Below are 20,851 nucleotides of genomic sequence, written 5' to 3' on the forward strand. Positions count from 1 at the left end.
GATTCCTCACTCCGGAGCTGCCTGAGGTGCGGCACACACGAGTGTCAGATCTCGGCACCAGCTCCAAGTGTCAGATCTCGGCACCAGCCCCTCCGGTCCCTCACGCAGCCCGGGGGGACCTGGGGCTCAGAGCTCGGGGAGGGCAGGGCGAGAGCCAGAGGGGACGGGAGAGCTTGGGAAGGGATTGCTGGGCTGTCCCCTGCATCCACACCCTGCTCCTGTCCCACAGGTAACCCCTGTCCCCCACAGGTAACCCCTGTGCCACAGGTAACTCCTGTCCCACAGGTAACTCCTGTCCCACAGGTAACTCCTGCTCCTGTCCCCATAAGTAACTCCTGTCCCACAGGTAACCCCTGTCCCCACAGGTAACCCCTGTCCCACAGGTATCTCCTGTCCCACAGGTAACCCCTGCCCTGTCCCCACAGGTAACCCCTGCCCTGTCCCCACAGGTAACCCCTGCCCTGTCCCCACAGGTAACTCGCTGCTGCTGAACTCGTCCCTGCAGCCCGAGCTGACCGTCAGCCGCACCTACAGCGGCCCCATCTGCCTGCAGGACCCTCTGGACAAGGAGCTGATGACGGAGTCGTCGCTCTTCAACCCCCTGGCCGACATCAAGGTGAAGGTGCAGAGCTCCTTCATGGTGTCCCTGGGCGTGGGCGACAGGCCCGAGCTCCGCGCCAAGGCCGCGCCCGGCGCCTTCCCGCAGGGCAGCCCGCGGCCGCCGGGCCCGGGCACGGCGCGGGCGCTGCTGATCCACGGCCTGGCCTCCATCTCCGGCGGGGCCCCGCTGCGCAGCGCCGCCCGCTTCGGCCACCCCGGGGGCCGCCTGCTGCTCCCCAACACAGGTGGGTGCCCCTCGCTCCCCGGAGCAGGGAGAGAACGCCAGGTCGGGCTGCCCGGAGCGGTGTTTTGTAACTGGGCTTCAAAAAGAGGGCTGGGGAAAAGGAGTAGGGGCCCCGTTAATGCAGATTTTGGGAAGTAGGGCGCGTTGCCCACACAGGACACGAGTGATCAGAGGGAAGCCTGGGCCGAGGACTGGAGAGGCATTATGCCTGTTTGAACTGTTTTAAATTACTGCCTCTCTTGATGTCTTCAGCATGAAAGTCACATTAATCAAAGCTTGCCTTGCTTGGATCCTGCTCTGAAGGAGAGGCTCCCTGGGAAGGGCCAACAGTGGATCAGCAGCTTGTGTAAGGGGCTCCCGCCCCAGCAGCAGCCCCACAGCCCTGCCTGGGGCTGGGGACAGCCCCACAGCCCTGGGGACAACAGCCAGCCCTGGGGACAGCCCCACAGCCCTGGGGACAGCTCCACTGCCCTGCCTGGGGCTGGGGACAGCCCCACAGCCCTGGGGACAGCCCCACAGCCCTGGGGACAGCCCCACAGCGCTGGGGACAGCCCCACAGCCCCACAGCGCTGGGGACAGCCCCACAGCCCTGACTGGGCTGGGGACAGCCCCACTGCCCTGGGGACAGCCCCACAGCCCTGGGGACAGCTCCACTGCCCTGGGGACAGCCCCACAGCCCACCAGGCTCCTGCCCCCTCCTGCCCTCCTCTTTTCCCCTTTTTTGGAGCACAAAGCTACCCAGATTCCCACAGCAGGCCCTTCCCGGGTGCTGGGATGCTCCCTCTGCCTTGTGTCAGGAGTTTTGTCACCTCGGGGCTCTGTGGGATGTGTCAGACCTGCAGGATGGTTTGTGAAGTGAGCTGAACACAGATCAGAGCCCAGCAAAGGCTGTCAGGGTCACAGCCCTGCATTGTCCCCCAGGGCTGTGTTAGCATCACCCCAAATCCCTGCCCTTAACTTGGGCGTTTTCTCTCCTCAAAAGGCAGCACAAAAATCCAGATACCCCATTGGCAGCTGGGGGTTATCACCCTTCAAACTCCAGTGACATTTATTCACTTTAAATTCAGCTCTGCTTTCGTTCGACCAGTGGCTCCAGGATTATCTGCTGCTCTCTGGTTGAACTGGATGATTTAGAGCTTTATCCTTCATGTCCCACAAAACGGGTGCTTTAAAGGTTACCATAAAAAACGTGGTTTGTGTTTAGAGAGGATTGATAACAGTGGCAATCCAGGCATGCACAACGTGGGGAATGTTTTCATCTCTCCGGTTTTGTGCTGAGGAAGGAACATTGCAGAGGCACCGAGTTAAGGCATGAATTAAGAATTCCCTCATACTGTATATTTAGCTACTTTATGTAACGATAGTCCCATCAATTAGATTATTAAAATATGTATTTGGTCCACTTGAAATTTATGTAATTCTTGCAGCCTTTATGTAAGATCAGCTGTGCCAAGCAGTTGTAAATTCCAGTGTGATGGAGTCGGTGCCGAGGCTCAGCTTCGTGTGACAGATGCAAAGCCAAACACGTTGTCCCTCTCCTGAGAGCCAGAGGAAGCAGTTTAATTCCAGTGGCACCCAGTGGAAAACTCCCGTTAACTTCTGAGCCACTCTGGTGGTGTGAGGAGGGTGGGATCTCTTGGATGCAGGAGCTGGGATGTGAGGGCACAAAGGGGGGATGGCCCTGGAGATGCTCTCTCCATGGGGAGATCCCCGGGATGCCACCGTGATCAGGTTTGATTTCAAAGCTGGAAAGAGGCAAAGAGCCTTCAAGAGGCTTTTTGGGAAATGAGATGTCTTTTCCTTGAATGGCCAAGTAACAGCTTCATTTCCTTTGATAATTTCTGCTCCTTTCATCTGGGGACATTGCCGTGAGAAGCAGGAATTCAGAGGAACATTCCTAGCAGGAATTCAGAGGAACATTCCTAACAGGAATTCAGAGGAACATTCCCTAGCAGGAATTCAGAGGAATATTCCTAGCAGGAATTCAGAGGAACATTCCTAGCAGGAATTCAGAGGAGCATTCCTAGCAGGAATTCAGAGGAGCATTCCCTAGCAGGAATTCAGAGGAACATTCCCTAGCAGGAATTCAGAGGAATATTCCTAGCAGGAATTCAGAGGAACATTCCTAGCAGGAATTCAGAGGAACATTCCTAGCAGGAATTCAGAGGAGCATTCCTAGCAGGAATTCAGAGGAGCATTCCCTAGCAGGAATTCAGAGGAGCATTCCTAGCAGGAATTCAGAGGAACATTCCCTAGCAGGAATTCAGAGGAGCATTCCCTAGCAGGAATTCAGAGGAGCATTCCTAGCAGGAATTCAGAGGAACATTCCCTAGCAGGAATTCAGAGGAGCATTCCCTAGCAGGAATTCAGAGGAGCATTCCCAGCAGGAATTCAGAGGAGCATTCCCCTCGGGCTGCTCCCTCGGGCTGTGTTCCCTGTCCCTGACACCCTGCCCGTGCTCTTTTCCAGGGGTCAGCCTGTTGATCCCACACGGAGCTATTCCAGAGGAGAGTTCCTGGGAGATCTACCTGGCCATCACCCAGAGGGAGTCCAGGTGAGAGACCCGGGATCGTGGCTCTGCCTCCTGTCACGGGTTTGGGCTGGAACGTGCAGGAGTCACTCGTGGTCCCCATTGCTGGGGTGCCCACCCTGCTGTGACCCTGACAGGGACACAAAAGAGTTCTTGGAGTGCTGCTCCTGTGAAATCCATGGAATTCTTGTGCCTGCTGCTCTCTTCTCCTCTCCCTGCTCAGGAGGAACTCAGCACCTGCACCTTGGGCTCTGGGGGATTTTTTTTTAGCCTGAGAATCCTACAGACACTTGGAAGCGCCGAGGCTTCAGCAGAATTTATTATTGTGACACTTGAGAAAGGAAAAAAAGGAATTGGCCTTTTTTTGTTACCATATTGTGCCTTTTTTTTCTCCCCTGCAGTCTCCCTCTCACCAACACTTGTTCACACAGACTGAGGGGAGGGCTGGAACGTTCCAGCCTCTCTTTGGCAGGAATGGATTTTTGGAAGTGCATTTTCTGAGCACCCACAGTGCAGCTCCACGTCAGGGTGTCACCACGGGCACTGGAATGGGGTATCCAAGTCAGCCTGGGCTGTTCTCCTCTTTACATCCTGGTTTTATTGTTGTATCTTCTTATTTTTATCTTGGTTGAGGTTCCTCCTGTCACTTTTCATCTTGGAAACGCCGTTTGCTTTCATTTGAAGAGGGAACTGCATGCCCAGTGATTTAGAAGCCAATCATGGGGCTCACAGGACCCAAATGAATTAAAATACAACCAAACAGCAACAAAGCCAGCAGGGCAAGAGGTTTCAATTGCTGGTTTAGTGTCCAGGGGAGTCTCCTCCAGCCTGGCGCTGCTCCTGCCCTGGGATTTATTCCAAGAGATCCAGAAAACAGCTGGATGTGGGGCTGGGTTGGATTTGTTGGAGTGGGAGAGGAGAAGAGCAGGGTGCACATCTCTGGGAGTCAGGATCCCGCTGGCTCAGCCCGGGTGGATCCCTGGAGCTGGGCTGTGCTGGTGGGATCTCCCCAGCCCAGCTCCTCCAGCCCAGCCCTGTCCCTGAGCCCGTAAAATCCCTGAGCTCCTTCCTCCTGCAGAATACAAATGGGTTCTCAAAGCAGGGAGATCACACTCAATCCAGAAAAATTTATGAGCCTGTGTTTTTTAAACCGTAATTTGTTTTATCTTCGCTCCTGTGAAAATATTGTTGATGGCAGCGTTTGAAGGCAGAGCACGGTGGGGACGGGAGCAGCTGGTGCTCAGAGCAGGGCTGGCTGGCACAGAGCAATTTCAGAGCTGGGTTTGGGTTAAACAACTCGAAATGTATTTTAAATACCAGAGTCCTAAACTGACCGGCCGCTGATTGGAGTTAGATGGGGTCTAATGGGTTTGTTTCATCTCCAGCTGCTGCTTCCACATGAAACGAGCAGAAATGAGCAGAGGAGGGAGGTGCTTGGATTTGAACTGAAATATTTTCAGGGAATTCTCACTCCTGACAGCCACTCTTGTCTTTGCTGCCCCAAGCCTGGAGCCGGAGGGCCCCGAGGTGCTGCTGGGGCCCGAGGTGAGCTGCGGGCCCCCCGAGCTGGCTGTGAGCACCCCGTGTGCCCTGACCATCCCTCACTGCGCCCACGCCGACCCCCAGCACTGGAGCATCCGCCTCAAAAGGAGGACGCAGCAGGGGACGTGGGAGGTAAGCCCAGACACAGCCTGGGAAATGGAGTCAACCCCTGGTCGTGCAGGGATCCTGGCAGGGATAGACACAGAGACACCTGAGAGGAACAACCGCAGCAAAAAGATTTTGCATTTTGTGAAGAGGCGGCAGAATTGGTTTGGGGTGTTTTACCAAGATGGGCAAAAATTTATGGCCACAAAGTCCAGCCGTGGATCCCATGGCTGCAGCCTGTCCTTCTGTCCCTCTGTCCTTCTGTCCTTCTGTCCCTCTGTCCTTCTGTCCTTCTGTCCTTCTGTCCTGTCCCTCTCTGGGCCCCTGCCTGGTTTTTGCTCTGCTTTCAACCATTCCCAGCTGCATTGCCCTAATTCAGATTTACTCGGTCCTTGGGCAGCCCTGGCAGTGCTGGGCTCAAACAGCAGGGTCACTGAGGAGAGGGACAGATGGACAGATGGACAGATGGACAGATGGACAGATGGACAGAGGGCCAGGGGACACAGGGACAGAGGGACAGAGGGACACAGGGACACAGGGACACAGGGCAGGACTGAGCAGCAGAGAGAGTTTTCGAGGAAGGGAAATGTGGCTGTAATGGGTGTTCTGGAAGGAAGTCAAGCCCCAGCCATTGTTCAAGGTTTGCTTATTGACTTTAACCTTCAAGGTAATTTTTTAACTTGACATTGGGGGGAAAAATTAGCCAGAAAGTCAAGAGCACTTGAAAAAAAAGCTGCTAAAATTGCTTAGGCATCATCATTATTATTGTATGTACACAGCGAGCTCTGCACAGGGCATGGCCATAAATCCTCCTGCTGACTCAGGGCTAAATTGGGAATATTTACTCAGGGAAGCAGTCCCCCTTCTCCCCTTCCCTGGGAGTGCAGCCTGCCTCTCAGCAGTGCTCTGCATTCCACTGAATAAAAATAAAGAATTAATGCCATGACTCCTATTGTCGAGGCCTATTGATTCGACTTCGCTTTATTCTTTTTAAACCTGAATTTCATTTTGCAGGAAGTGATGTCTGTGGAAGAGGAAACTACTTCTTGCTACTGCCTGTTGGATCCTTATGCCTGTCACATTCTCTTAAACAGCTTTGGAACTTATGCCCTAATTGGGGAACCCATCTCTGACTGCGCCGTTCGACAGCTGAAAGTCGCCGTTTTTGGCTGCCTGTCTTGCAATTCTCTGGATTACAATCTGAGGGTTTATTGTGTGGATAACACCCCTTGTGCATTCCAGGTAAATGGCTTTGCTTTGCTCCCCTGGGCTTTCTTTATTTTCCCATAAAATTCCCCATAAAATGCTGCCATCCTTTTGCTCCCTGGGCAGCCCCAAGCTTAACCCAATGGGAATATTGGGTTTTTTAAGCACTGCTGCACCATTGGAATAAATCCCTTTATTTCCCTGCAGTTGTGGATTTACACTGAGAGCTTTGGGGCCGCCAAACTCTCTTGTTTGCTTTCTGATTTTTTGCCACATTCTCAGCTACCCAGACTCATCCAGCCCTGGTTTACAAAACTTCAATTTTCCTGCATTTCCTTTGAAAAGAAAAAGCCCAATCCCCACATGGCAATTGAGAGAAGAATGATTTTCCTGCACCGTGTTCCAGGACAAAACAATGACATTCTCTGGCTTTTGGTAAACTCAGGAGCTTTAACAAAATGCTGCTCTTTGGGGAACTGAAACACAAACAGTTGTGAGATGAATTTTTCCTTCCTTTTGCTGTCGCACAGGAATGGAACCACGGCTCTGACTGAAGCACACGCTGCTGTCTCTGTGCTTCTAATAAAAGCCAAGGCACCAAAAGGATTGTTAGAGGCTCACAATGGCTTTGTAATTATCCTCTTTATAACACTTAGACAATTAGTGGGTACCGGTGTCTTCCTGATGAGTCTGGAGGAAATGATCAGAAGAATAATTACCAGTTCTCTGCGTTCCCAGGAGGAGAGCAGGGTGTTTGCAGATAGTGAGACAACCGTGCATTCCTGGGATGATGCAGCCCCTAAAAGCAACTCACAGTTCCTGCGGAACATGGGGAATTACAGAGGTTTTTGGATAAAATATCAGAGTTGGGGTTGCCAAGTCGTGTTTGACAGTTAATCCTGCACGGTGCAGGTTCATGTAAGAGACAAAATTCCCTTCCTTTTGACTTTTCCCTGTGTCAAACCGTCTTTGCTCCTCCAGCAGCTGACCTGGGCCTTTGTGAAGTTCTGAGTGTGCTGGGAAACTCCTGGCTCCCAAAACTGGAGAGCCCCAAGTCCTTTGTGTTTTGCCCAGAATTTGCTGCTGTGGGAGGAGCCCCACGTCTGTCACCGAAGGCAGAGCAGCACTCACAGAGCGTCCAAAACATCCAACACGCTCAAGGGATTTTGAGAATAATAATTATTCTTGAAAAAAAAAATCTGCTCTCCTCGTGGCTGGAAACAAAAAACTGAAGTCTCCCAATTTCTTCCTTCACATGAGCCCAACCACCAGGGGTTAAACCAACGTAAATGCCTCTAAAAATTGGTTTATAATAGGAATCCATTAGTGCGGTTTCAGAGAGCTCGAGCACTGAGTTTTCAGAAGGTCACAGTGATTCCAGGAGCTCCTCTGGCAACGACTTTGGTCCTGATGGGCACTAAACCCCTCGGATGGACACAGATTTGGTATAATTTATGTGGATTAAGAAGGGTAATTTGGAAGCACTGCTTGCCTGCTGATTCTTAAAGACTTCTGCAACCTTTCCTTCCTCACTGGTGTTTTTACTGCAGCAGCACAGGAATAAACATTGCTTAAGTACAGGCAGGGGTGATTTTTTTTTTTTTTTGCCATTATTTTTTAAATTCACAGAATTACATTAAAATTTCTCTTGGAACAGAGCTCTGGAGGGCTGTAGTGCAAACCCCTGCCCAGAGCCTGCCCTTCACACTGCGCAGGGTCTTGTGCAGTGATTCTGAAAGTGCCCCAGAGGTGGGAAATGGAAGTGAATTATTTCACCTGAAGTGTTTGAGGGCTCTGAAAAGCCCTGAGAGAAGTTCCCCAGCACAGCTGCTCTCGAGTCCAGCTGTGCTGGGCTGCACTGGGGGCGTTGCAGAGGGGAGACAGCTGAAATTCAGTGTCCAGCCACCACCAGTGTCCAGAAATGGGGCTGGCAGTGCCCAGACCCAGCCTTTGGGGAAATAGAAATAGAAATATCAAACCCATCTGTGCACGAGAAACTCCACTGTGCATTCAACACCATGGGGGAGACTGGGCCCTCCACTGAGGGATTTTCACTGGATTTGGGGTTTGCTCCTAATATTGAAAATATTCTCTCCTCCTCCCTTGCAGGAAGTGGTTTCAGATGAAAGACTCCAAGGGGGGCAGTTGCTGGAGGAACCCAAACTTCTGCATTTTAAAGGCAACACCTGCAGCCTCCAGATCTCGGTGCTGGACGTCCCTCCCTTCCTGTGGAGAATCAAACCCTTCACTGCCTGTCAGGTACCTGGCACCTCACCTGCTTCCCTGGGGACAGAACACAGAGGAAACCAAAGTTCTTTTTATTTCAAAAGCTTTAAACCTCCCGAGCATTTAACAAAAACATGTTGCCTTTTGGTTCTGGAAAACACAGATTTCGTTTATACCAGAATGCTGTAAATTTGTCATTTTACAGAAATGCTTGTGCTTTCCCTCATTTCAGTTGCCTCCAACAGAATGCAAATATTCCTCCTGTTCAAACTTAACCACTCCTCAAGATGTTTCTAATATCTGTCATTCCAGTTTTGATATATCTATGGAAATATGGCTAAAAATGACATTTAAATGTAACCACGAGTTCAAATCACAGCACACACAGACCAAGCATTAGAACTGAAGAGCAGCAAATTGGTTTTTCTCTTCTCCATTAATTAAAGAGGCTGTTGAAAACCGAAGAGGAAAAATCAAAACAAAAGAAGAATTTCCAAGGATTTTGATGACTGGAAATCCTAAGGAATGTGCTGGCACATGGAGTGGGTTGGTTTTAAAATACAGCACTCAATTAGAATGTACAATCTCCCTTCTCCCAGAAGCAGAGACACAATTATCCATCCTCCAGGGTTTTGGCAAAAACCCCATTTTAAATGTGTTGCCACGTTCCCCAAAACATGAGGGTAATGGGCTCTGAAAGTTATAAACACAGAGCCAGAGCCAGAGCAAGCCTCTCCTCGTTAGCAACGTGGGGGTAATTCGAGCTGCAATTTAAGAAATGAGATAAATTAATCCTTTTTGGTTGATTAGGGAGAAGAGCTTTTCAGTGTTTTGGTTGTTCTCACCTGTATTTTAAGAGCCAAACCAAACAGGGTTAGGATGTCCCAGTTCTCCAGCAGACCCTGCCAGTGTGTGCCCAAAAGAAAATCAAATCACAGGAGTTTCCTCTTAATGCTACAAATTCACTTCTGCCCTCAGCAGATTATAGAGCTCCATACTTTGATTAATTTATTGTCTCCTAATCCCTTGTCCAAACACAAAGAATAAATGTCTGTGGTGGACTGGAATTCAACCTCCAAATGCCACTTAGAGCCTGATCAGAGCAGGGACCCAGGGCTAAAAAAAAACCTGTGCAAAAGCTCTGTGCCAGAACGGGCTGAGCCAGGGCTGCCCTGACCCAGAGGAATATTTACATTTTATAACTGAGAGTGACTGGGCTGGCTTGGACAGCTCAGAAACTCAATCACTGTTCCTAAGAGGAGCTGCAGAACCTCCCCTGGCTCTGTGCTTCCCTCGCAGTGAAGAGTCTGGTGACAGCTCTGGTTTGGTTCCAGCCTCTTTATAGAGGAGAGAATCTATTTTTGCTCGTGGAGTTTCTTCCAGTGTTCCCTGGGTTCCTCTCCTACGTCCCACCCTGTGAGAGCAGCTGCTTGTGCTGCCTGGCAGGAACAACTGAACACAGCCTGTTCCAGGAATGTCTCTGGTCCAGCACCAAAACCTCCCTGGGCAGCGTGGGGAGGGAGGATTTATGGAAATGATGTCTCAGACGAGCATCCATCCTGCTCCAAGGCCGGAGCAGATGAAGAGATCACACTGAGGAGCTGCTGGAAGGCAGCTGATGGCAGGTGGCACCAGGATTGCTGCAGACTCTGCTCAGAGCCCGTGTTTGTCCTGCCCAGGGCTTGGCTCCCGTCCCACCGGGGATCCCTGGGGGTGCAGGCAGGGCAGGGATGGGCATGGCAGGGGCTGGGCAGGCACCTCTGGCTGCTCAGAGCAGCTCTTTGCCTCCCATCCTGCGTCTCCTGGAGGATCCAGCTCTGCCTGGGGCGTGAGATGATTTACAGCCCCTCTGTCTGCAAGGAGCTTAATTATAGAGGCAGAATGGAGCTGAGAGTGTCCTGGAATGCTCCAACCACTCATTGTTCCAGCACTCCTTGCTGCTCCGCATTGTTTCACACGACTCCTTTCAGCTGAGCGATTCTTCTACTCCAAGTGAGAGCAGAGATGATCACCCTGAAAAAAATCTAATTACAGTTCCTCCACTTCTAACACTTTGCTAATGTTTCCTTCATCACTGTGAGCATCTTGCTGCTGCTGCTGCTCCCAGCTGGGATCCAGCCTGGGGCTGGGGACAGGCAGGGAGCCAGGGGACAGGCAGGGAGCCAGGGGACAGGCAGGGAGCCAGGGGACAGCAGGGCAGGGCCAGGGCAGCTCCCAGTGGGATTTCCTTTCCTTGGTTACAAGGTGATTCCAAGGAGACACAGAGGGGAATCCTGATCCTGCCAAGGGGGAGGAAGTGAAGTGTATTTTTTAAGTGTCTTTAAGCATCTTTTTGAAGGGTCTGCCATTGCTTGTTTCCCTGGACAAGCCCTGAGCTGTCACTCACTGCCACACCTCAGCGTGCACAAACAGAATCCTCATTTTTTGCCTTTGTGCTGCCCAGAGCTGCAGGGATCCTCCCTGAGCTCACCCCAGCAGAGCAGGGCGTGGGTGCTCCCCTGTGGCCGTGTCCCCTGCCCCTGACGTGTCCCTGTCCCCCAGGAGGTGCCGTTCTCCCGCGTGTGGCGCGGCGGCCCCCGGCCCCTGCTCGGCGCCTTCTCCCTGGAGCGCTTCAGCGCCGCCACCAGCCAGCTGTGCTGCACCGTCAGCGTGCGGCAGCTGCAGGGCCACGAGCTGCTGCTGCACGTCCAGACCGCCGTGCTCGAGGTAACCCCTGCCCTGGGGAGAGGGGCTCGTGGAGCCGGGCTGGGCTGGGCCGGGCTGGGCTGGGTTGGTTTGGGTTGCGTTGGGTTCATTTGAGTTGTGTTGCGTTGGGTTGGGTTGGATTGCGTTGGGTTGGGTTGGTTTGGTTTGAGTTGTGTTGGGTTGGATTGCGTTGGTTTGAGTTGTGTTGGGTTGGATTGCGTTGGTTTAAGTTGTGTTGGGTTGGATTGCGTTGGTTTGAGTTGTGTTGGGTTGGATTGCGTTGGTTTAAGTTGTGTTGGGTTGGATTGCGTTGGTTTAAGTTGTGTTGGGTTGGATTGCGTTGGTTTGAGTTGCGTTGGGTTGGATTGCGTTGGTTTGAGTTGCGTTGGGTTGCGTTGGTTTGAGTTGTGTTGGGTTGGATTGCGTTGGTTTGAGTTGCGTTGGGTTGGGTTTGGATGGGTTGGAAGGAGCTCAAAGCCCATCCAGTCCCACCTCTGCCATGGGCAGAGCCACCTTCCACCATCCCAGGTTGCTCCAAGCCCCTTGGACCCTTGCAGGGATGGGGCACCGCCTCTCTCCCTCCTCGTTTTTGTCCTTTCCTCGTGTAGTTTTTGCTCAAAGCTGTAGCCAGGGTTTAAAGCCTTGCAGATCCCATTTCCTGCAGAAATCAAGGCACAGAGACTCTGCAGCACTAACAATAATTTATCAATAATTTAATAATTGATTGGTTGGGTTGGTGGTTGCAGTTTTCTCGCAGGAAGCTCTTGCAGAGCGCTGAGGGTTGGGGACAGGGGTACAGACTGTGTCTCATGGGGACTGGTGGCTCATGGCTAAAAGAAATCAGACCTACAGCTGAGCAAGCTGCTGCTCTGTCCCACAGCCACGGGAACTTCAGCAGCTGCGTTTTTTTGAGCATCTTTGTTGATTAATCCAGATTAATACTTCTGGATTAGAGCTCTACACCCACAAATGCTCTGAGCAGGGAGTGCAGCAGCTGGACAAGAGCAGCACGAACATAATCCTGTGTAAAAACTCCTCAGAACTGGCCAAGTGTCTTCTGCTCCTTTTCTGTTATTTCATCAAACCCCTCTGTCACTCTCTGTGTCTCCAGCCCGTGTTGCTGCTGCCTTGTCCCCGTTCTCTGCTGTGTTTTTAAGGGCCCTGTCTGTACACAAGTCCCCAGAGCATGTTCCAGTTCTGCTTCAAGCAGATTTGCTGCTCCGGAAGGCTTTCTCATGCCTGTCTCCAGCAGTGATTGAAGAGGGAGGATAATTTGACTGCAAAATAAATCTACAAGTGACAACTCCCCCCCGGAGCTGCTCCGTGTGTGACAATCCCCTGAGAGCCGGGGTCGCTGTGCTTATCTCACACGTGCAGGGAGCAGCATCTCCTGCAGCACCCAGGCTGAGCCTGCCCGGCCCTGGGGACGTGTCACAAACGTTGGGTGGGGGCTGCACCATCCTGCTGGTTAATATTGACGCTGTGTCACTCTCGGATGAGTAATGCACTGAAATTTGACTCGGTTATGCAAGACTGGTGGGTTCCATGGGAAAAGAGGGGCCAGATCCGCAAAGGACCTGGATTCCAGAGAGGCTGGGAGAGCTGAGGTGCTTAAAGAGTTCAGGTGTTTAAAAAACCCCAAAGAAAGAGAGGAGCAAACGCAAATTTGTGTGTCCATGTTTCGGGTTTAAGCAATTAAAGATTTAGAAACCCAGCACTGCTCTGTAACACAAAAATAACCAAAAAAAGCGCAAGCTCGTGGAAGGGAAATAACACCATTTTAAAGGTTTTTATGCACAGGTCCTGGTGATGTTGTTCTTTCACAAACACAGCAGCACCTCTCGCTCAGTCATTTCCTGCTGTCAGTTCAGGCGGCAGCAGGAGCCCGAGGCCCAGGTCTGACTCTCCCTTTCCCTGCAGGCTGAGAGGGAGAGCATCGCCTTCTTTGGCCACGAGGACAGCGCCTTCCCTGCCCAGCTGGGCCCCAAGGCGTTCAAGATCCCGCGCTCCATCCGGCAGCGCATCTGCGCCACCTTCGACACGCCCGGCGCCAAGGGCAAGGACTGGCAGATGCTGGCCCAGAAGAACAACATCAGCAGGTGAGCAGGGCCCTGGGCAGGGCTGGGGCTCCTGAGGGAATCACTGCCTGCTCAGGGCTGGAATCACTGCCTGCTCAGGGCTGGAATCACTGCCTGCTCAGGGCCGGGGCTCCTGAGGGAATCACTGCCTGCTCAGGGCTGGAATCACTGCCTGCTCAGGGCCGGGGCTCCTGAGGGAATCACTGCCTGCTCAGGGCTGGAATCACTGCCTGCTCAGGGCTGGAATCACTGCCTGCTCAGGGCTGGAATCACTGCCTGCTCAGGGCTGGAATCACTGCCTGCTCAGGGCTGGGGCTCCTGAGGGAATCACTGCCTGCTCAGGGCTGGAATTGCTGCCTGCTCAGGGCTGGGGCTCCTGAGGGAATCACTGCCTGCTCAGGGCTGGGGCTCCTGAGGGAATCACTGCCTGCTCAGGGCTGGGGCTCCTGAGGGAATCACTGCCTGCTCAGGGCTGGGGCTCCTGAGGGAATCACTGCCTGCTCAGGGCTGGAATCGCTGCCTGCTCAGGGCTGGGGCTCCTGAGAGGAATTGCTGCCTGCTCAGGGCTGGGTTGGAGGGAATTGCTGCCTGCTCAGGGCTGGGTTGGAGGGAATTGCTGCCTGCTCAGGGCTGGGGCACCTGGAGGGAATCACTGCCTGCTCAGGGCTGGAATCGCTGCCTGCTCAGGGCTGGGTTGGAGGGAATCGCTGCCTGCTCAGGGCTGGGTTGGAGGGAATCACTGCCTGCTCAGGGCTGGGGCTCCTGAGGGAATCACTGCCTGCTCAGGGCTGGAATTGCTGCCTGCTCAGGGCTGGGTTGTTTGTTTGCTGCTCTCGGGACTGAGTGGGGCTCACTCCTCATTTCAGCTGCCCAGAGCTGGCAGCTCCTCGCCCTGGGCTGGACACTCCTCTGGCCACCCTCAGGCTGCAGAAGGATTTTATCCACTTGGAAAGAGTTGTTCAAAGCAGTTAGGAGGCTGCACCTTCCCCCAGGCAACTCCCCTTGGCTCTCATGGGTGCATTTCCTATTCCAAAATGAATCCTGCAGATTTTTTTTTTTTTTAAGGGAAAGACATCTTTAAAAGAGACAGTCATGGTCTACTGTTAGGAGTAATAATATTATGATTATTAAAACTGAAAGATGCTGTAAAAACCAATTTACTTCTTGCTTTGCTTTTTCCGCTTGGCTAAATTAAATTGGCGGAGGCAGCTCCCTCACAAAAATATTTTCTGATTGTCACAGACTCTATGAATGTGTTCCCAGGAGAGCAGAGGAATACTTAAATCAAGCAAAGTAACTTTCCATTGGCCTCTTGCTGTGCGTGGGAACCTCAATAAACCACGTCTGAGCCAAAGGAAAAGCAGTTTTGGGTAAACACTTTGTTTTACCAAACTCTGTGCAAATCACCCCTGCAGGGTCCTAAAAACAGCGCATGAACCAAACAGAAAATCCCAGATAAAAGGGTTGTGTAACGTGAGGACCCAGCACCCCGGGGGCTGCTCAGCTCACCCCCAGCCCTGCTGGAGGGTTTTTATGGTTTTTATTTCCCCAGGGCTCAGCTCCTCATGCCTTTCTCTCCCTCCTGCAGGAACCTGTCGTTCTTCGCGGCGCAGGGCAGCCCCTCCGCCGTCATCCTGGACCTGTGGGAGGCGCGGCACCAGCACGACGGCGACCTGGACTCGCTGGCCTGCGCCCTGGAGGAGATTGGAAGGACACACTCCAACCCCTCGGACGGGCCAGAGCCCGAGGAGCCCGAGTTCCCCTGCAGCAGGAAGGGGCTGTAGCCCCTCTGCCCTGCCAGGACCTGCCCGGCCCTGCCCCGGCGCCACGGCAGGGTCCGGTGCCCCTGGGGATGGAACTCACCCCAGAGCAGTGGCACTGCCAGGAGCAGAACGGCCCTGCTAAAAAAACCTCTGGTGATGGGGAAAAGAAGCTTCTCCTTGTCCTCCTCCACTTAAATCCACTTTTGGTGCCCCAGACTGCCCTGTGTCAGTCCCGGGGCAGGAGGGAGAGACACAGAGCCATAAGAGGTAAATGTTCTTGTGTGTTTAGGAACAGTCATGTTCATGTAATGCCTAGTGAAAATCAACAAATAATGTTGGATATTTCGAGCCACTGGAGGTTAGTCCTGGTGAAAAGGTTTCTCACTTCGAGAATGGTTTAAAATCCCATCACGTTGTCACTTTATGTCTGCTACAGGAAAACTGAGAATTTGGCCTTATCCTGTTCAGATGTTGGAGGAGTTAGAAGATCTCATAATTATTTCATGTCATGTGTACTCCAAATAATTTGTTTTAAAAATTCAGCCCCTTAATGAATGTACATTTGCTGCAGAGCTTTGCTGCCTGCTCTGTTACCAAAATTCCAGAACAAACCCCTTTTCTCTGAGACTGGGGGCTGTGCACACGCAAGAGGAATTTTCTAATTTTCTACGTCTGCAAACTTTCTTCGTCAAAAACTGTCTTTGGGGGTGGATTTAAATAACCAAATAACACACGGGAAATTTCCAGCCCTATTTTAGCAAGTTGAGACATTTATTTTTATTACTTCACGCTCCTTGGTTGAGCTAAAGGTGAAGGCAACCAGCACAGCTTCATTTTGGTTTGGTTTCAGGTTGAAACCACAAACCCCCCTCGGCACTGGCCTTGATTCCGTTGCACAATTTGGGAATTTCACAGGATCCAGAGCTGGCTGTGTTACCTTGGTTTAGTTACAAATAGCATTTACCCCCAAAATCTGAATCTAACCAGAGAATTCGCCTCGTTTTTTATCCATTTCATACAAATATGATTTATGACTTCAACCAAACCAAAAAGAGGTCACTGTGAGCGAGTGAGTGACTGGTGGAGCTGGTCCTGAGCCAAACCTCACCATTGTTCTGTCCCTGCTTTTCACTCCCATCCTTCACCATAGCCGGGCTGCTCCTCAGTCCGTGTGGCTGCCAGGGGCACAGCCAGGAGAAACAGGCACAGAAATGAGGCACTGGGAGCTTTGTGGAAATGCAGGAAACCCACAACAAGGATTTGGGGCTGTTTTAGCCCCGTGTTTGGCTGAGAGCAGCACGACAGCCCCCAGGAATTGTTCCCTCACCCAGGACTGCAGTGGGAAAATCTGAACAGCGACAACAACGACAGCAACAACAACTCTGCCCTTGCTCCTGCTGCTCTGGAATCGCCAGTGTCACTGCTGCCCGGCTCAGGGACAGGCTGAGAGCTGGAAATCCTGAGAGCTGGAATCCTGAGAGCTGAAATCCTGGGAGCTGAAATCCTGGGAGCTGGAAATCCCGAGAGCTGAAATCCTGGGAGCTGAAATCCTGGGAGCTGAAATCCTGGGAGCTGAAATCCTGGGAGCTGAAATCCCGAGAGCTGAAATCCTGGGAGCTGTGCACACCCCTCCTGCGGCTCAGCGTGCCCTGCAGCCTGGCAGGAGGCTCCCGGTGCAGGGGCAGATTTCGGGGCAGACAGAAATACCGGCTGCAAGCTGTGGCTGCTCCAGCAGCACATGCTCCTCGCAGGGCTGGGACTGCAGCTCCAGTGACTGCCAGTCCTCCCCCTCAGAAACCTGTTCTTGGTTGGACAAAATGTCAGGCATCAGAAAAAACAAAACAAGGGATGGCATCCAGGGAGCGTCTGCGAGCTGCCGTTGTCGGGGAAACCAGCCCGGGTCTGTCTCCGGCAGGGAATTTGTTCTCAGCGCCTCGGAGCAGCTCCGGCTCTGCTGCAGGCTGGGCTGGGGTCCCCAGCACAGCCCGGGGGCTGCAGGGCCATTCCCCAAGCTGAGTCCTCTGCTCTGCCTCCCAGAGCTCCCCCACATCCCGAAAGGAGCTCGGGGAGCTCAGCCCTGCAACCTTTCCCCAGGGAACAGCCGGGGTTCCGCCCTGGGAGCACCCCGGGAGCTCTGCAGAGCCCCGGGCAGCACACCCGGCTCACAGAGACCCGGCTCACAGAGACCCGGCTCACAGAGACCTGGGACCCCAAAGCCCGGCTCACAGGGGCTGGGCTGACCCCAAAGCCCGGCTCACAGAGACCTGGGACCCCAAAGCCCGGCTCACAGGGGCTGGGCTGACCCCAAAGCCCGGCTCACAGGGGCTGGGCTGACCCCAAAGCCCGGCTCACAGGGGCTGGGCTGACCCCAAAGCCCGGCTCACAGGGGCTGGGCTGACCCCAAAGCCCGGCTCACAGGGGCTGGGCTGGCCCCAAAGCCCGGCTCACAGGGGCTGGGCTGTCCCCAAAGCCCGGCTCACAGGGACCTGGGCTGTCCCCAAAGCCCGGCTCACAGGGACCCGGCTCACAGGGGCTGGGCTGACCCCAAAGCCCGGCTCACAGGGACCTCGGCCCCACAGCAGAGCCCCAGTTCCACCACAATCCCACCGAGTTCATGCCTGGAAGGAGTAAATGTCCAACCTGGACCATTCCCAAAGGGAACTGTTCCCCTGTGGCCGGGGCAGGGCACAGTTGGATGTCAACCCTCACGTTGTGTTCCCTGGTTTTTTTTCCCTTTGGCTGAAGCAGTTCCTTGTTGCTGATCTCACTCTTTGAGAACCTGAATCAACAACTCTTGAGTTTTCCTTCCTATTCCTGCCTCTTCTGATGCTCTTGTATTCTTCAAATGAACCAGAAATGCCCCCAATATTTATTTCCTTTCTCCCTTTCTCTTAAAAGACCTTTTGGAAATCTGTGCACATATTTATATGATTTGACCCAAAACACAGATGTGGAGGAGCACCTGGGAAAGGATTAGAGGCCAGAAATTAAAAATTAATTCCTTTCTTCTGTTGTATAAATTATGATATCTGAAAAACAATTTTCCCGAACTAGAAAGTAAAAGAAAGAGAAATGTGATTTTCCCCCTGTAGATTCCACGTGGCTGCCCTGGCTCTGCTCAGGGGAAAGAGCCATTCTGATTTTACATCACCAAAGAATCTGCTTCAATAGATTTTCATCTTCCTGAGCACTTTGCCCAGGTATTTCTGTGCCATGACTCATTGCAGACTAATGGCTGCATTTTAAAAATGACTCCCAGCTCCGCCAGCACCATAAAGCTCATTTCCATTTCGTACCGCCCTGCACTCCCACAGAAATTTTATTGGGATTTTTGTAATAGATGAAAAGATACCAACACAATTCTCTTAAAATCCGGGGAACTGCTTTTGTCCTTGCTTGTATCTCTGGCTGCAGCTGCTCTCCCCTCTCTGGCTGGGCACTGCTGGCTTTAGAGAATCTATTTCACTATAAATCACCAAGAAGGGGCTTCTGCAGGGCCCAGGATATTCACATCACACTGCAGGTCCATTCTTCTCTCCCACTGGCAAGGCAGTGCTGGGTGAGTGTTAAAGCATTCAAGAACTGATCCATTCCAGAGAATATTTCCCACAAAAGGAAGAGACAGCTCAGGTCCACGGTGAGTTAAACAAGGGAGGGACCGGGCTGGGCTTCTGCTCCCCACCTGAACCTTCTTTTTCCAGGCTGTTTCTGCCTGCAAAACACAGATTGCAGCAAAGAGCTTCGTTAGTTCTTGGCTGGCAATTAACCGAGTGGAAAACAGGAAATGAGATTTTTAAGTCCTTGGCAACCGTGGATGATCTCCAGGGCTGCCTCTCTGGCCTTTCCTTGGCTGATTCCCCCAGGGAGTCTCACCTGGGCAGGAGAGGGTGAACCTCCCTCACCCGGAGCCTGGCCAGGTCCCCCTGCTCGGGATTTTCCTGCGCTCTCCATTCCTGGGATTTGCTGAAATTCCTCCCTGGCACTGCTCCAGCAGAGGCCGGGGCGTTTCTGTGACAGCAAACACAGATGGGCAATGGATGGGGTCAGGTTAAAATGATTTACAGGGCTCCTGAGCAAGGGCAGGAGCTGAACCCCGGCAGTTCTGAGGTGAAAGTGGGACGAGAAACTTCAACCCAATCCAACACAAAATACAAATAATTCCTAAAAAGAGGAAAAAAAGTCAAGTATTCCTCTAGAGAGACCTCTTTTCTCTTCTGCTCCTTTATTTTTGCAAAGAATAGGTTGTGAAGTGGTCGGTTCTTGGCTGCTCTGCCTGAGCATCCCTCCCTGGCCCGGGCTCGGCGTGTTTGGGGTGAAGGAGGGCAGAGCTCTGGGCCCTTTCTTGAGGATGAAGCTGAAGGAGTGGGGAGGGAGACAGAAATGGAATCAAAAGCATGGCCTTGGCTTCATACCACACTTTCTGTGCCTTGTTCTATCAATGTAAATTCTGAATGTTGTACAGTGAAAATACTTGGGAGAGACTCCTTGGAAAAGGCTGCACTGGCTTCTTTTTTCAGCACATGTAGATATATAAATATATATACATATATATATATTTGGTAATGCCAACCAGCTGTGTTCTATTGTCCTGGAGAAGTCACAGTGGACACTTTGGATGTTTTCTGTAGAGTTTCAGACCTGTAGGGCCCCGGCCTTCGGAGAGAGATGTACAGATGGGAATTATGGATATCAGCTATTTATGAATAAAGAGTCTTTTACTGACACCTGGCCCTGCTGTCCTTTCACTGCTGGGGCCAACAACAGCCCCCAAACCCTTCCTGAGGAGACTGAGGGAGGACAAAGCCCCCAGCACGTTCCCACCATGAACCCTCCATGGGGGACACTGCCCATGGCACTCACCCTACGGAATAAAAGGGGTTAATTATTTAATCCATCCATTAATCCAGGCAGAGCAGAGGGGTGGGACATAAATCAGGATAACCCCACAGCATTTTCCTGCCCACTCTAGAGCTGAGATCAGCCCACCCAGCCAGCCCAGCTCCTGTCAGGGCCCCCCTCAGCCCTGTAAAACAAGGTTAATTGATTAATTGTGTTTGCAGGGAAATGTCCTGAGGAGTTCCTGGCCCTGCACTCTCAGGAGCAGCCACCCAAAACTCCTGCTGCAAGGGGAAGGTCCTGGCTTGGGCATTTCTGCCCTTCTGGAAGCACAAAAATCCCAAGGTGACACTTCCAACACAGGGGCAGCCCCAAATCGGTTTTACATTTTGGGTCTATTTTGTGCCCATTTTGTGTCTATTTTGTGCCCATTTTGGGTCCACCTTAGTTCAGCCCTGGCCAGGTTCTTGTCCTGCCCAAGGTTCAACCTTCAAGGCCTTTCAATAAATCTCTATTTTATTCTCTTAGCTCTGTCCAGTCTCTGCTCCAGGTCAGCCTTCCCAAGGCATCAAGAGCAGCCACTGAAACCAGGGAGAGAGCCGAGAAATTCTCAGGATGGGGAAAAAAAATAAAAATACCCCCGGCTTTGCGGGAGTGTGAAAACACCAAATGTTGGCATTTAGTGCCCTGCAGGGAGGGCAGGGCTGGCTGTGCCCACCCGGGGACACCGCGGGGACACGGCCACCCCGGGCAGGACTGGCTGTGCCCACCTGGGGACACCGCGGGGACACGGCCACCCCGGGCAGGACTGGCTGTGCCCACCTGGGGACACCGCAGGGACCCGGCCACCCCGGGCAGGGCTGGCTGTGCCCAGGGGGTGCGGGGTGCCAGCATCACCCCCTCTCCGCGGGGTCATTAAATCTTGCAGCAAGGTGATTTTATTACCTCCTGCCAGAGCCGGGGATTTACTGCCCATTCCTCACCTGCCCTCTCCCCGGCGCTTATTCCTTTGTATTTGTTAATGGCCTTTTCTCTT

The 20,851-nt window shown here is 52.6% G+C and overlaps 1 protein-coding gene across 2 annotated transcripts in view; it reads left to right on the forward strand.

Annotated features, from left to right (window-relative positions):
- Positions 1-19,701, forward strand: part of UNC5D (unc-5 netrin receptor D) — an 82,345-nt gene extending 62,644 nt beyond the window's left edge. For both annotated transcript variants that reach the window (XM_063420030.1, XM_063420031.1), the window contains exons 9-16: positions 474-845; positions 3,314-3,398; positions 4,880-5,048; positions 6,036-6,263; positions 8,337-8,486; positions 10,995-11,159; positions 13,059-13,237; positions 14,805-19,701. In XM_063420030.1, coding sequence (XP_063276100.1) covers positions 474-845; positions 3,314-3,398; positions 4,880-5,048; positions 6,036-6,263; positions 8,337-8,486; positions 10,995-11,159; positions 13,059-13,237; positions 14,805-15,000 — 1,544 coding nt within the window. In that variant the 3' untranslated portion in view covers positions 15,001-19,701. The remainder of the gene's footprint in view (positions 1-473; positions 846-3,313; positions 3,399-4,879; positions 5,049-6,035; positions 6,264-8,336; positions 8,487-10,994; positions 11,160-13,058; positions 13,238-14,804) is intronic.
- Positions 19,702-20,851: the final 1,150 nt, after the last annotated feature.

The sequence above is a fragment of the Prinia subflava genome, chromosome 29, assembly GCF_021018805.1.
Source record: "Prinia subflava isolate CZ2003 ecotype Zambia chromosome 29, Cam_Psub_1.2, whole genome shotgun sequence".
Lineage (NCBI taxonomy): Eukaryota > Metazoa > Chordata > Aves > Passeriformes > Cisticolidae > Prinia > Prinia subflava.